The 16583-nt window shown below is 37.4% G+C and overlaps 2 protein-coding genes across 2 annotated transcripts; one reads left to right on the top strand and one right to left on the bottom strand.

Annotated features, from left to right (window-relative positions):
- Positions 1 to 377: 377 nt before the first annotated feature.
- Positions 378 to 14718, top strand: col9a1a (collagen, type IX, alpha 1a). The gene is made up of 32 exons (XM_082156249.1): positions 378 to 558; positions 1082 to 1156; positions 1292 to 1330; positions 1417 to 1479; positions 2834 to 2887; positions 3067 to 3102; positions 3401 to 3424; positions 3534 to 3587; positions 3677 to 3730; positions 3834 to 3866; positions 4326 to 4382; positions 4475 to 4528; positions 4735 to 4788; positions 4929 to 4982; positions 5065 to 5118; positions 5330 to 5383; positions 6251 to 6304; positions 6385 to 6438; positions 6516 to 6569; positions 6682 to 6726; positions 7442 to 7495; positions 7578 to 7631; positions 7712 to 7765; positions 10230 to 10301; positions 10821 to 10856; positions 11135 to 11179; positions 11271 to 11303; positions 12653 to 12799; positions 13046 to 13100; positions 13204 to 13392; positions 13537 to 13614; positions 13753 to 14718. Exons 1-32 carry the CDS (start codon positions 484 to 486, stop codon positions 13956 to 13958), a joined length of 2064 nt encoding a protein of 687 aa, XP_082012375.1. The 5' UTR covers positions 378 to 483; the 3' UTR covers positions 13959 to 14718.
- On the bottom strand, positions 14624 to 16490 carry ptp4a1 (protein tyrosine phosphatase 4A1). Its single transcript, XM_082156312.1, has 5 exons — positions 16300 to 16490; positions 16058 to 16150; positions 15849 to 15979; positions 15678 to 15752; positions 14624 to 15588 (listed from the first exon to the last, which is right to left on the bottom strand). Exons 1-5 carry the CDS (start codon positions 16402 to 16404, stop codon positions 15471 to 15473), a joined length of 522 nt encoding a protein of 173 aa, XP_082012438.1. The 5' UTR covers positions 16405 to 16490; the 3' UTR covers positions 14624 to 15470.
- Positions 16491 to 16583: the final 93 nt, after the last annotated feature.

Raw genomic sequence — 16583 nt, 5'->3', positions numbered from 1 at the left:
TAGATTAAGAATTTATTTTTTAGATAAAAGTTAGCTGAATTTCTTTTTAGATAGTGGTCACAATACCAAGTTTCCTAAGCATAAAACATAAAGCTTTACATTGAAATCTCGGCGAAGACGGTTGTTACCATATTCATTTTTGTACCTTAGAAATACTGACAGCCTGGTAAATTGTTTGAAAGTTTCTAACACCGAATCCGATCTAAATCTAGGATACATCTGACTCATAGGATGTATTGTTTACGAGCGGTACCCAGGTACCCGGAGCTTGAGCCACGCCCATTTTACACAACCCTTTGAACTCATATCCAATCACCTTCAAGTTCCCAACACGGCTCATGAATAAGCATGACTTTTTAATACTGCATCGAGAGACTGGTAGATGGTGTGGTTTAGTTGGGGAATATTGATAGAAAACCCGTGAACCCCAACAAAACTCCTAAAAAGGACTATTTTGCCTCCTTCAAGTCATCGGGGGTGACTATGGCGCACGCCGGGACTCTCCGCGCGCCCGTGCTGCTGATTTTACTGCAGTTAGTCCTGGTCATCTCTGCACAGGTAGGAAACAAGGGATTTCTTTAGCAGTAGAGATGGACTGTGTGGGTGTTTTGGGTCCATGGGTTGAGTGAGTCTCTGTATGGCTCTTAAAATATTTGAATATTTAAACATAGAGACAAAAACATTAAATATAGGCAGAAAAGGAATGTGTGTTTTGATGTGAAATTATTAAATAATATTTAGTCTACTAAAGCAGCAAATACATTTTTCACAAACGGTGCGCTTTTTCTGAACTGTTTGTCTTATGTTAATTGATGCCAAGCTTCTTTATTAATATTATCTGAATTTGCAAGTATCTGACAGCCAGAACATTACTTGACATGTGGAAGGTATTTTCTGTAAATTGGTCCAGGTGTGCACAGCTGTTTTCACTTTCCCAGGATAAGAGGAAAGCCAGTGTGATACCTCAGCATCAGGCGCACATACAATGACTTCATTGTTTTTAGGAATTAAAATTTTTTTTTATTTCAGGATAAATTGTGAGTAAGCGGTGGTTTGTTTCATGTTTTTTGTTTGTTTTTAGAGGGGGCCAGTTGGTCCAAGAGGGCCGCCTGGACCTCCAGGGCTTCCTGGGTTTTCCGGAGTTGACGGCATTGATGTGAGTCACATATCGATTATTTTGCTTACACTTTAATTTCTCAGAAACAAATTAAAGGTCTGTCCTCATACTATACACAAGGTATGTTTTGTAGCCGTGAATAATATCTCTTGCTCTGTATTTTGTATGATTTAGGGTGAGAGGGGTCCTGGCCCCGGCCCGGATGGCCCCCCAGTGAGTATTAATCTTTTTCAAGAAACAAATGAGTACGCATAGCTGAAATTATATTCTACAATCCATTAATCTGATTAATTCGGCAGGGCCTTGATGGGGACAATGGCAAAGATGGATTAAATGGCCTTCCGGGAAAACCTGGAGCGGATGTGAGTATTGTTCTTTATTTTTGTTGAGGTCTGGAAACCGAGATAAAATCAGCTTTTCTTTTCTAAGTAACACTGGCACCATCAGAGCAAGTGTAGTTTGCATTGGAGGGGTCTGAGTAATAAAAAAATAAAAAAAATTCCTAGATGGAAAAAAGGATTGGAGAAGAGAGAGAGCAGAGAGAGACCCATATTAGCTTCCTGGTGGAGACAGAGACCTTTTTGTGTAAGTATGAAGCCACAGGAGCAGAAATGTGTACTATTACTGATGAAACTGAGCATTAAACCGAAGAACACCCTTTCCTTTGTGACTCCTCTGAGCTTTATAGTTTTTTAAGTCATTTGAAAGGCTTAACACAACACAAATCAATTTCTTTATCAGTTTTTTAGTCTTGTTTTTCAGTAAAAATATCCAAACATCCTTAAAATAAGATACATTAACTTTAGAAGCAGGCTTGTTTATGATGCGTGTTTTCAGAGACTATATCATGGGTTACGTTTATTTTTCATACACCTCTGGCAGATATATTTTCTGGTTTAATTAACGCATGAAGAAAGACACGTTTTTAATATCTTTTAATATCTTCAGTTTTAATTTAATTAAGTGATTTTATCTTGTTTCAAATATATATATAAAAAAAGTTTCCTGAAAAACAAGACAAAAATACTGATTATGAAAGAGTTTTTTGTCCATAATAATCTATTATGTTAGCATTAATTAAACATACAGATGTTATATTGTAGGTTGCTTGATATTGTTGCATATCATGTTAGCATTACTTGCTTAAAAATCGACTTTTAAATATATTTAAGTAAATTGACAGTATATGTATGTATGTATATAATTGTAGATAGCATAAAATATATATTTGCTGGATTTTGGTTCTAAATGTTGGTATTACTGATGCAAAGGGAAAAAATACATTCAGACTAAACCATTCTATATGCATAATTCCATTTAAAAATTCAATTGTTTTTGGTGGCTATCATTTTGGAGAGATGTTCCCTGTTCCCTGTAATGAAGTGTTGAACACAGGCATCTGCAGTGGTCTACTGTGGTTTACAGTGGTCTACACATTTTCTCTAATATGTATATATTAGAGAAAATGTGGGCAGGGTTTGATATTTGTCAAAGTCAGGAGAAAAGTAAATGCCATTTCTGATTGGTTTAAAAAGTGGTTATCATTTTATTGTCAGTGTGTGTCTGAGTTTTTTTGTAAAAAATGCTGTTAATTTAATACAAATATTAAATAAGCATAAATAATTAGCCCTGCAATCCTGCAGCTGTATCACATAAAGTTAATTTACAGTGAGTTATAGTGAAATCTATGATCATAAATGGTTTTGTCTTTCTAAGGGTTTGACTGGGCCCCGTGGTGTACCTGGCCCTGTTGGCCCTCCTGGACAGAAAGTAAGTTTCCACTTAATAACACGTTTTATTTATTATTCCACTTTTTCTCACATATATTTGGAATTGAAAGTACTAGGTCTTTTTTGTGAATGGTTGTATTATGACTGATGCTTCAATTACATAAGTTCTAAATGTTAATCATTAAAAGATCCTATGGTTTGCTGTTTATTCTTTATTAGGGTGAACCGGGTGAGCCAGGACTAAGAGGAGCCCCTGTAAGTAAATGATTCAAATTCTCTTCACACTGATTAGTCTCGTGTAATTTCAGTGTGCTTCTAGAATAATCAGATATTAATAGGGATTTTCTCTTCCATTAGTTTGTTATTATGAATAGATATATCTGTTTAAACAGCGACCTCCCATTATAAGATGGCTGTACACACTTTGAACTGTTGCAGGCAGTCGGTCATTGATCAAGTTTACCTTCTAGCCCATACAGTGATGTAATGATACAAGGCTGTACTGAGCTGATGCTAAGTTCACATCATTGCACATCTGTTACTTTGTTAACAGGGTGTTGGCGAGGATGGTGAAGCTGTAAGTGCTTAATATTTTATTTAATTATTATTATTTTGCAATGGCGGGATTTGCTGATACTTTTTTTTTTTGTTATCGGCTCCTTTATTGTTTTCTTTTTTTACCGAAGGGTGCTGATGGGGAAGATGGATTACCTGGAGAGCTGGGCAAAGTTGGATCTCCTGTATGTGATGTTACTCCATTATTCCAATAAATTAAAATAAAATAGTTGAATAATAATTTGAAGTGTCTGTCTCTGGTTCTGCTTTAAAGGGAAGTCGGGGACTGAGAGGTCCTGTTGGTGCGCAAGGACTGCCAGGGCCCAGAGTAAGTATTAATGTTGAGATCTTTATGAACATTCACTCATGTCCATGATGCATATATGGCTATAAAAACAGAATTGTTAAAATTATATTCCTTCTATCCATAGGGCCCTCCTGGAGTGTGGGATGGGAAGGAGTTGGTATGTATCCTCAAGTCTCATATCGGGTTACCTTTGCACTAAATCTAGTGTTTGCTCCTCAGATTTCAGGAAACAGAAACTCAGCAATCTTCTGTAAACCACAGCAACACATATTTGCTGTTCTGTATCTGTTTTGGTTGAAGATGTTGATTTTGATGTTAAAGTTAATTCAGCTACTTGGTGACTTTCTCAACTGCTCCTACAAAACTGCCATCACATGTGAGGACTCTTATATTTCTGGGTGATTCTTCAATTAGGAAAAACTTTCTGTCCACTATGATGACCCATCACACACTATATAAAAATTCTGCAATATCACACTTCATGCCAAAATTGACTTTGATCTTTGTTGATCTTGATCTATGTGATAAATGTTTTAGTACTCTTAATTTTAATGGAACAATCACTCGTATGCATCAATGTTTCTACTAATTGATTTGTATTTGTTATGTTTTTTAGTGTCCAAATGCCTGTACTTCTGGCCTGAATGGTTACACAGGTCTCCCTGGCATGAAGGTGCCTTTTAAATGGCATTATTTCAATTAATATACACTTCCAGCCAAACACAAGGATGTCTAACACACAATGGTGTTGTTTTTCAACCTTAGGGTCACAAAGGTGTCAAAGGTGAATCAGGTGAACCAGGAAGGCAAGGACATAAGGTGACAGTTGCATAAATGAAGTTCTTTTGAACAATTAGGGAAACTATTTATTAAAATTATTATTATGAGTTATTTTTTGTAGAGCAAATGTGGGCAAATGACCTTTTAATTTATGGTGGCTCATAAATGCATAATTGTTAAAATAATTAAGCTAGTTACAGAGCAAAGATCATGTCTAGGTGTGTAATTTTATTAATTTCTTACAGGGAGAAGAAGGAGACCAGGGAGCACCTGGAGAGCCGGGTGCACAAGGATTACCTGTAAAAAAAGACATTACTTATCTAATTTTTTTTACTGATGTTATCTAATATACTATATACTTATAGTTCATATGATGTTTGTTTGTATCTTTTCCACCCATGTGTTCCTGTTCAGTGTGTCGCTTGTTTTGTTACTGTAGGGTTCGCAAGGTTTGAGAGGAATCACAGGGATGATGGGCACTAAAGGGGACAGGGTGAGTGTCAAAAGGTCTTCATATCTAATATAATAACAAGGATATGTTTTGAAATTACCAACTGCATATTCTTCTCCATTAGGGAGTTCGTGGGAATGTTGGCGACCTGGGCTCTCAGGGTATTCAGGGTGCTCCTGTAAGTGGCAAAATCAAAATGATGTCATTTTTATCCTATAAAAATGCACTACAAAGGTTTGGCCTTTAACCTCATTTCAAAATATGCATTAGTATTCTTGCCATTTATCCACATTCATTGTAATATTATCTTTTCAGGCTGCTTGATTTGTTTTTGTAAATGAACACAGGAATTAAAACCTATAGATTTATATTGTATTTGATTTTTAAAGGGTGATCGGGGCCAAAGAGGAAAAGTAGGTGAGACTGGACCAAAAGGAGCTCAGGTGAGTCTTCATACAGCTACAAAAAAACACATAGCCTATACATTATATTTATATTGCCATATCAACAGCTCAAGAAGACTCAACAAGCTTGCCATATTTTTTTCACTCCCTTTAAGGGATAGTTCACCTAAAAATGAAAATTCTGTCATCATTTACTCACTCTCAAGTTGTTCCAAACCTGTATGAATTTCTTCTGCTGAACACAAAAGAAAATATTTTGAACAATGTCAGTAACCAAACAGTTAATTGGCCCCATTGACTTCCATAGCATTTATGGAAGTCAATGGGGCCGATCAACTGTTTGATTACCAACATTCTTCAAAATATTTTCTTTTGTGTTCAGCAGAAGAAATTCATACAGGTTTGGAACAACTTGAGAGTGAGTAAATGATGACAGAATTTTCATTTTTGAGTGAATTGTCCCTTTAAGACCCATTCACACCAAGAATAACTATAAAGATAACTATAATATAGTTATTACCATCCACACAAGCACACGACATGGTTCTGTATATTCTAAGCATGCACTGCCGTTTTTTCGCCTGTCGCTTTAAATGCTCGACATGATTCTGAATGAATTCTGATTGGCTGTCAATGTTTTTATCATTCATCAGATGAAAAAAAAAATCCTTCTGAAAGTGATTTCTACGATTTGTGTTATCGTTATAGTTGTGGTGTGGACTCTGCTATTATTTTATATTTTAGACATTTTTTTAGAACTCTATCTTTATCGTTATTGTTACAGTTATTAACTATATCTTTATCGTCACTGTTATCGTCCTTGGTGTGAACGGGCTTTTACACTAAGAAGTTCTAATAACTTTTTGATTTACTATAATAATATATAATGTGACTTCTTCTTTCTAGGGACCTCTGGGGTTGCAGGGACTTATGGGTCTACCTGGACCGAAAGGAGAGGCTGTAAGTCACCTGTGCTGCTAAAGTGACCTATTATACCATCAAATTAATAAAAAAATGAATAGAACGTTTATGTGGTGTAGGGTTTGCCTGCAGTTGATGCTCGTGACGGTATTCCAGGACTGCCTGCAGTCAAGGTAATGACTTTAATTTGTGCATGCAGATTTGTCAGCTTTATTTGTGAAGTGAATTTATTTGCATATGTCTGTTTTAGGGTCTTCCTGGGAAAGTTGGCTCACCTGGTGACGCTGGACTTCAGGGATTTCCAGTGCGTATGATCCTTGACCCCTGTTCAAAATGCAACTAGTATGCAGCGATATCTGCTTGTGAGATTACCGGGAATAGTTTGCATTATTGATTATTGATTTATTTTCCTCCAGGGTTTGCCAGGAATTTCAGGAGCAAAAGGCCACATGGGTGTAAAAGTAGGTAATTCAAGTGTGAATTGTTAGAGTGTGTCTCCGTTTGATTTATCCAGAATAGATTCCTGTTTTAAATCTGTGCTGAGAAAAACAACTGTTTAAAGTTTGGGGTCAGTTTTTTTTTTTTAATACAGAAATTAATAGTTTTATTCAGCAAGGATGCATTGAATTGATCAAAAGTGACAGTAAATACATTTACACTGTTACCAAAACATTCTATTTCACAAAAATATGCTGTCCTTTTAAATGTTCAACTCATTAAAGAATCCTCAATAAAATGTATCATGGTTTCCACACAAAAAATTAAGCAGCACATCTGTTTTCAACATTAATAATAATCACCAAATCAGCATATTAGAATGATTTCTGAAGGATCATGTGACACTAAAGACTGGAGTAATGATGCTGAAAATGCATCAGATGAATAAATTGTATTTTACAATATATTCAAGTAGAAAAGAGTTATTTAGCAATAAAATTTCACAAAATTAATGTTTTACTATATTTTTTATCAAATAAATGCAGCCTAGATGAGCATATGTGACTTTAAGTGACAATAAGTGACAAAAAACCTTTGAACGGTTAAAAACGGTAATGTAGCTCATTTATTCATAATAATTATGTTAACTCATTTATGATATAATTCTCATTGAAGTGCTGTAAATGATGAGTTTGTGTCCATTAGCAGGATGGATAACCTGTGTTGTCTTTGCTCCAGGGAAATACTGGTGATCCAGGTGTGGCAGGTCTGATTGGAAATAATGGGAAAACAGTGAGTCCCATTTATCCATTTGTTCGCCTCAGCCTACAGGCCCATGTGGATGGATGAACATCTTCTGGTGTTTTGATTTCAGGGTGAACGTGGTGAGCAGGGAGAAGTGGGACCACTCGGGGCAAGAGGTGGGCCAGTGAGTATATTTCCTCTTACATCATATAGTGTCATATAAAGAAATGTGTCACTTCTATAATGTTCTCTCTTTTTCTCCAGGGTGAGAGAGGAGTAAGAGGTCCAGATGGGCCTGCAGGCTTGCCAGGTGCGAGGGTGAGTTATCAGGAACCACAATTTAATTTATCCTTATATTATATAACTATAAAAGACGCAATAGGACATTTAGACAATAACACTCTTAGATGAAGCTTCATGAGCAATGAGAAGTGCTGAGCCTCGCCACTAACAAAAATATGTTCTAAGGACGTTTTGCTAACACCCATTCTTGGTTATGTGAATGTTAAAGGAACATTCCATGATAATTTTCCAAACATTATGGGAACGTTACTTTTGAATGTTCTCTGAATGTTCTGGAACAAGTAGCATTAAAAAAACGATAGACGAACGTCCAACTAAAACGTTTCAGAAAAAATGTTCCATGAAAGACCAAATAACTTTTGAACAAATGTTTTATAAACGTTACTGGAAGAACGTCCCATCCCGTCCCCATCACCACCCTAAACTCTCATAGGTCCTGTTCCAAATGGCATACTTGATGTGGACGTCCAGTTTTGCTGCCATTACATCTCTGAAGTCCACAAGACTGTAGGTTGTCCATTTGTCATTTTTGGTTTTATTTTAGGTTTTTACATCCTCAGTGTGTGGACTTCACAGCATATTACCCAACAGCCTGTTTGGGCAAAGTGTTTAAGAGGATAGCGAGGGCTGAGGTAACCATTTGGGACAGACCAAAATAATACTTCAAATAACAGTGCACAATTTGAAATCACTTCAACTTGAATTAACACTTTTAATCTTATTTTACCAAGCACTCTAGAAAGTTATATTGCCGTATATATTGAGAAATAAGCATTATTAGTTCTGAAATATTTTAATAATTTAAGGCAAGATACCCCAGGTGAATAAGGTAAGAAATTTCACTAATAGATATCACACACTTCACCAGTTGACTGATTACATTAAAGGCATATTTCACCGCTGGAAAGATGAATGTGTATTTAAATTGGGTCATTTATGTAGTAGAAATGTGAAATTATTTTAGAAGTTGGTGCCTTCTAGACTGAGAAAAGCCAGAAAATGTATTTTTGGCTCATGTGGATGAAAGACAACAACTCCCAGAATGCACTTGCTTCGCTGCCCTACGAGGCCACTCCCAAGTCACGCCTACCGGTTACAGAGGGCAGTATCGGAAGAAATGATACAACTAGGCTACTAGTTGACTCAAAACTGAAAAGATGCGGAACTAGCTCCGACTATTGGCTGTGGTCTCTAGCCTCTGGCCAAAAAAGCCTCCGATGAAGGTCCAGACACACAATACAGAAATCTCTCTCGGGAGGGAAGCACGTCATTCGAAAATACTACCGGGTTTCTACTGATACAAAGCTTAATGCTAATCTGTGAAGTATCCCTTTATGAATTGCAAACACGCTTTGTATTAGAAATGTTCTGAAATGTTATATTATGTTTATATTATCTAATTAAATATGCACTAATTTACATACAATTCTGAAACAAAAATCCGAACACGGGATAAAGCCAGGTTCAAAATATTTGTGTCATTTTGTTGACATATTAGTGTCAAAAGTTTTACTGAGGGGATCTAGGATATCTTTTTTTATTACTCCTAAAATCAGAAAATACTGTCAGCAGCCAGAATAAAATACATTTTCACCATGTTTTTAGGAATAACATAAAAACATATAAACATATAAATGATATATGAACAAAAACCTCTGTAAAAACCTTTACATAATAGATGGGAATAAAACTGTCACATTTAGTGTATGTACGTGCTACTGAAGTGGACATTTGAAATGATAAAATAAAAATCAAGGGAAAAGATCTTTAAAGACATGTCTTGCAATTGATATAAATAGATAAGATGCAATAAAGTTAACACTTAAAAGTGTAGTTTTGGATGTTTTCTTTCCACTAGTCTTAAAACCATGTTATGCAAATGTCTCACAATTGACTAGTGCAATGTTTTTGCCTGTAGTGTAGGGAACTATATTGGGACCCAACAACTTGTGCATTTTAACTTGTACTACAACACTGTTTAGATGTCCCACAACAAATATAACACAATCAGAGACATGTTCCTCTTGGTCTTAGTTCTCAGATTCCTGTCCTATGTGCTTACTCTCATGCCGAGAAGCTTAATAGTGCTGCAAACCGAAACACAATCTCCTTAGAAAGCGCTGGAGTGCTTTAGTACAGTAATCGGCTGGTAGGGGCATGAATGGCCTGTTGTCATTGAGGCCTAGTAGCTGGGGGTATTTTCTTTGGTAAGGGGATATTCAGAGCAGGAAGGGGGGCTTGAATGAACCCTCTGTCTTACAGGCATTCCTTCAAGCAGCCAGCGAAGGGCATCAGGCTTAATCATAGTCCACATCCATCCACACACCTCACGTGCCCCGCCAGCACCCTGCTCACCGAGCTGCCGACTCTGTTTTTTTTAGCGCAGATGTGGTTTGTAAGGCAGCTACAGGCACAGGCCGTGTAGTGTTCATGAATTTGTATTTATTTATGTGTGTCTGTGTGTTTATGTATCCTACAGGGAGCTAAAGGAGATCCGGGCCTCCCTGGTCTCCCAGGGCCCGCTGGCTTCATTGGGCAGAAAGGCGACAGGGTAGGATTTCAAAAGCTAATCTAATTCTCAATGGTCAGAATAGCATTCTACCATTACTAACAACATACCTATCACTCTATTTATTTACTTTTCTGCATCAAATTCGCATAGAAATATATTTAAACAATGGCTAAAATGCAATTAAGCCTTCAATTTCCTGTGTGACAAATTAACTGGAAGTAAAGTCAACTTTTGACAACTATTTCTTTACTCATTTGATCAGGCTGCCAAATTTTTATTAATTTTTTTAGACCAAATTGGACTTCTGAATCTCAGACACTTGGTTGAAATAAGCTTTGTTATTGGTTATATGAAGTAAAATTATTATTCTCTTTATCGCAGAACTTTAAAACCGAAATTTACTGTGTGACAACATTCTCTCAGAAACAAGCTGGCAAAATAAATAAATAACAATTAATCAAAATCATTATATTTTACATAGTCATGTTTAGGGTTGTTAGGATCAGATGTGTTACAATTATTATTAAAAGCACAATTTTATCTTTTTTAATTCTTCAGGGCGCTGTTGGTCTCACTGGTCCAAAAGGAGAGCAAGTAAGACAACTTTTTTTTTTTTATTATTCTATACACTGTAAAAAAATATATATTTTCATGATTTGTTATTGCAACTTTATTTCTTTTGTCAAATCAACTTAGATAATTAATGTGGTTCAGATAACGTAATATTTTGAGTTTCTATTTATTAATCTCCTTTTTTAAGTTAAACCAACAATATTTTTTACAGTGAAGAAGTATAGTTTTTTTTAATATATGTATAGTTAATATAAATAATTAGATCTAAACTAGACCTATTTTAATGCATGTTTGTTTAGGGACCATCTGGTGAAGAGGGAACACCAGGATACAAAGGAGATGTTGTAAGTAAAAACAGCACAGATATTTAATTATGTCACAGAATGTATTGGTTATGCATTCAGATCTAACTCCCATGTCCTTTTATTTTCCCAGGGTGATGAGGGGGAGCCAGGCGAGAAAGGATCGGTGAGTTTGCTTTTAGAAGTGATGTTATTGTTGAGATCTCTAGAACTGTCCTCCAGGGTTATTATAGTGAATTAACTCTTTCCCCGCCAGCGTTTTTGAAAAAAGTTGCCAGCCAGCGCCAGCATTTTTGATAATTTTCACAAAAGTTGCATGGCCTCCATTATTTTGTTGTATGAATATCTGAACATGCAGTATGTCAAATAAAGAACAGACCCTCTGAAGACGCACAACAAAAAAGTTTTATTCTAGCTTTATGCATTCTTTTTTTTATCAACACAATGTGGGTAAATAAAAAGCAAAAATTTTAGCAAAAAGCTGAGATGAGGTGAGAACGATGATTAAAACATACTGTATATGGAGTAGTACAGCAGCAAACAAGCTAAAAAAAAACAGAAATAATTTTTTATTAGCTCTCAACCCCAAAAAACGAGTGTTTAGGACATAAAAGTGGATACAGGCAGTTGAGACAGATCTCCACGTGTCTCATTACTCTGAGAACTAACGTACGCCTGCTGGAGGAGACCGTAATCGGCAACACAGGATAGTTTATCTTACAGAAATATAATATATAAAACTGACATTTGGATATTTGACTCACCAGTGACCAAATGTTTAACTTACTGCACACGTAGTGTATTTTTAGTGCATACTTAGTGTCAGGATCCCACAATTTACCCATTGGTTCCAGCCTGTATCCACTTTTATGTCCTCAAACGCTCGTTTTTTGGTGTCGACAGCGTATGAAAACTTATTTCTGGGTTTCTTAGCTTGTTTGCTGTAAACCTTGTCGCATAGCAGCTTTTAGGCATTATTCGGTCCTTTGTTAGAAGCAAGAAATGACAAGGAGGCAGCCTCTCGCAATGCAAAGTCAATGGAGACGGTTGGATTGTTTTCCCCCTTGGTGGGCGTGGTCTTCAGATTATGATGCGTTCCGCTCTGTCTCTATTCATGGGTTTCATCGGGTCCCTTTCCACAGGTGTATAAAATCAAGCACCTAGATTATGAATGCAGACTGCATTGTGCTTGATTAATACACCTGTGGAAAGGGACCTGATGAAATCCATGAATACATGTACCATATTCATTTGAGCCGGAGTCCTTTTCATTTGTAAGTGCATGCAAAATGGATTTTGCTTTTCCAGTGCAGAAAACAACATCTTCTCGACTTTTCGAGAGTACGAACCAAACTCTTCCAGGCCTCAGATAGAGCTACAGTGTTTGAGAGCAAGTCAAAGTAGACGTAGTCCATATTTCCATAGATTTTCAATCCATAAAATGAGAAAAAGTATACAAAATTCTATGTTGGCCTTCTTGAAAATGAGTCAGAGTTTATCTTTTGTTGTGCTCAGACTGGAAAACCTGGGGACGCAGGAAATAAAGGCCCAGAAGGTGGACGTGGCCAACACGGACCCGAAGGCCCACCAGGAGAGCCTGGCCCAAGAGGCATGCAAGGAGACAGAGGGGTACCCGGACTGGCTGGGACACAGGGACGACCAGTACGCCTGTTTTAATCATCTTAATATTGACGGCTTAATCAAAGTTTATTGTATCTGTCATTCGAATTAGATTTGTACTAAACTCATTATATGGTTGGCAGACCATCAGGAATTTTACCTCAATGTGATTTTGTCAAGTTCTAAAGGGATTTTTTTCCACCAAAGCCCTTTTTACATCCAGTCAACGAGGAACAACAACAGGAAAATACTTGAAATATTAATAGTGTCCACATAATTCTCCTCTAGGGCCGAGCACCAACAGATGAACACATCAAGCAGGTCTGCATGAGGGTTTTGCATGGTCAGTATTTTGATATCCAAACAGATATTTACAAATGGAAGCTCAACTCATTGTTAAATCCTTGTTCTTCGATTGGTTTTGACATTTTCGTTTTTCCTCACAGGACAGCTTGCCCAGTTGGCAGCCAGTCTGACGAGGCCTGAGTCGGGCATCTCTGGGTTGCCAGGTCCTCCTGGTCCTCCTGGCCCTATAGGGCCTGCTGGAGACAATGGCTTCCCTGGGCATCCTGGAAGCAGAGGACTGCCAGGTCTCAAAGGGCCCCCAGGTCTTCTGGGGAGGAAAGGGCCCAAAGGTACGAAGAGACAGTATTCAACTTCTGAAGCTGATTTTGTAACGTCTGTGACCAGAACGCAACTGGGACTCATTTTTGGGCCATCAAACAACAGTTGAGAGCCCTAAGCCCACTATTAAAACTTTTGTGTTCCCCTTGATTTAGGTGACCAAGGTGACAGGGGAGATAGAGGGCCCACATTGGAGGGGTCTAAAGGTATACCTGGACCACCAGGGCTCCCAGGTAAGAGCAAGGCCAACATCGGATCTAAAATCCATAATTTATTTCATCACAGTGCGTTAAATGATCTTGGCAAATCTGTAAATATCATGCCTCTGACCTCTGGCCTGTTTCTACATCTGTTCTTCCACCTGATCTCAGGTATGCCTGGTAATCCAGCATATGGCAGTAATGGTCGTGACGGCCTGAGAGGACCAACAGGTGTTCCTGGAATGCCAGGTGTGCCGGGACCACCCGGTCCCCCCGGCCTGAACGGATACTGCGAGTCATCTCAGTGCGTGCTTCAAGCAGTTGCAGGTCCGCTGTTCGACAAAGATTCCAACATGAAGGGACCAGACGGTCTATGAGCTGACAGCCATCAGCGAGCCACACATCAGAGCCCAGCGTCTCTGGACAGGGAAACTTGAGAGACTAATGGAGTGACTCCCTCTACGAGGAGATTTCTGTGTCGATGGTATATGCAGGTGTGATTGTACTTATCAAACACAAGTGTGAAGTTGGATCCGGTTCCCAGTCTCATTCAGGCTGACACTTTTGTATAGGTCTAATATTTCTATTAAGAATCAAAATAAACCTAAATTGCCCCATAAATAATGCAATTATAGCTTGCAAAATAATTTGAATATACTATTCTTTAGGATGCATACAGTGTTCAAATCATGCCATCACAACCTAGTCAACTTACACATTGAAGACTGTTAAAACTTTTAATATCAGAGGGGGTCCAAACGTTGTAAATTTGTCAATATTGCATTCAGTCAGAAATAATTTGCAAGCATTTTATTAAATCGTTTTCAGGTTGTTTTAACCTTGACATTCTCAGATTTTGTGAAAATGTTTTTGGTTCTTTGCAGTGGGGCTGTTTAAAAATACCTAGGAATTTTCTATATTCTTTATTTATTGTAGAAAGGATTGCTGTGACACCTGCAGTTGTGAAAATGGAGGAAAATAAAAGAATTTTGATAAAATGCTGCATGTTATTAATTGAAAATCAGGCTTCAAAGAGACAATATTTCCTTCAGTGTATCTTTATTGTACTCTCAAATTGGCGAACTTGTAGCAACTTGTCTCTCGCTATGATAAAACACATATCCACTGATATAAATAGGAGATTTAACAGTACACATATTCAAATACCATACATAAATCAATTATCGAAATATTAAGTTACGCACATCAAATAAAAAGGCATAAAAATATCGCAGACATTGAGGTCCAGTTTAAGCCAAAACACAAACATCACACTATTGACATGGCAGTAATAGGTAAACGAAGTTTGGATAAACAACAAAAACTAGTACCCCAACCTTCAATATATTTATATAAAGAATTTTTATTTTCCTCTATTTTTTTTTTCTTTCTTCCTGATTTTTTTTTTCTTCAGCAAAAGACATCGAGAAACCTCTCCAAATGCCATTGAGAACTGCTCCACCAGACGGCATATTTCTGCTGTAATAAGGCATTTATTTTAGATCTTTTTGGAGGCAGGCATTTATTACAGTTAGACTAAAAATCATATCAATAACAAAAGATGCATTAAACAATTTTTTTTTTAATTAAACCATTTAGATTATAAAGCATACTATGTGTTTGGCAGAGGTGGGATTTGACCATGTTCACCATCCAATATAAACTTCATCGCAAAACACCAAGCTCAAGTTCAAACAAGCACTTCACCTTGCTGACAGAGGCTCTCCACAGGAAAATACATAAAACAAAGAGGAGGGAGCGGGACACTTGTAACGAAATAAGCTTAATTTTTGTAATGGCATTTTCACACTTACCAATTAAGAGAACAAACTACTTATGCTAGATACAAATTTCCATTACACATTTGAGAAAGGCTGATGCGCAAGCTTTTACTGAATGCAGCAGTTGGTGCGGTGGCCGTTGGAGTCCTTGAATCGAAGACGCATTTTGGGATGATATTTTTCCAGATAGAAGAGCTGCTTGCTGTTAAATGCTCCACGGCGCTTTCTGGAATTAAAATAAACATTTCTCTTTAAAAATGGAGATCACGCGCTGACTATCATTATAATATTTTCACAAGTACAACGTTAACTCACTGTCGTATGAACTGAACAGCATCTTCATATTTCATCCCACACTCAATCAGGGCCAGGGCAACCAGCACTGGGGCTCTATGGGAAAGAAAACATGCATAGCTCAAAACACATTTTACCCCATGTTTACGCCTTATGATACAAGCAATGATATCTTGAATCCCATAAAACTACCTTCCAAGGCCTGCTACGCAATGTACGGCAATGCAGCAGCCTGGCTCCTCCCTAAACTTGAGCCGAAGAAGATTCAGCCAATCATCAACGATCTGGTTAGAGGGAGGAGCTCCATCGTCAAAGGGCCAATCCTGCAACAAAAAACGCTGTTAAAACATGACCAGAGATGATTCATTTTCATTTAAGTGAATTGGTTCATACGGACGTACCAGAACCTGAATGCCTTCTTTAACAACCAGGTTCGCATCATACGTGGCCTCACACACTCTAACAACCGTCGTCACACCATATTTCTTCAGTTCCTAATGGATGGGAGGGATGTCATGTAAGTGATATTTTGCAGTTGCTGTAATTATAAGCAATTGTAACAGACCCTCATTATGAGCTTTTTATTATTATCTATCCAAAACATCACTTTTAGCGTGTTCAAGCCATTTAAACCAGCACTCACCTCAATGAACTTGTGAAGCGTGGCATTAGTGGGGTTGTGGGTAATGAGGAATCTCATGTTTTTGTAAGTGATCTCCACTGGGGCAGGTCTATTCATACGAGCCATCTTGGACTTTTCAAAATAAAACAGCTTGAAAATCTTAAAGAAAAGTGGGAGAAACTCTCTCCTGTAACAACAGAAAATCTGGCGTATACAATTCGGAGAAAAGAGGTGGGCAGGATTAAGAGAATAAAAAAAAGAAAAATAGGGAGACAACCAAAAAACTAAAGAAACCGAGGCTGGTT

This window comes from Leuciscus leuciscus, assembly GCF_965113295.1.
Source record: "Leuciscus leuciscus genome assembly, chromosome: 23".
In the NCBI taxonomy this organism is placed as follows: domain Eukaryota; kingdom Metazoa; phylum Chordata; class Actinopteri; order Cypriniformes; family Leuciscidae; genus Leuciscus; species Leuciscus leuciscus.
This window is presented reverse-complemented; position numbering and strand designations above follow the sequence as displayed.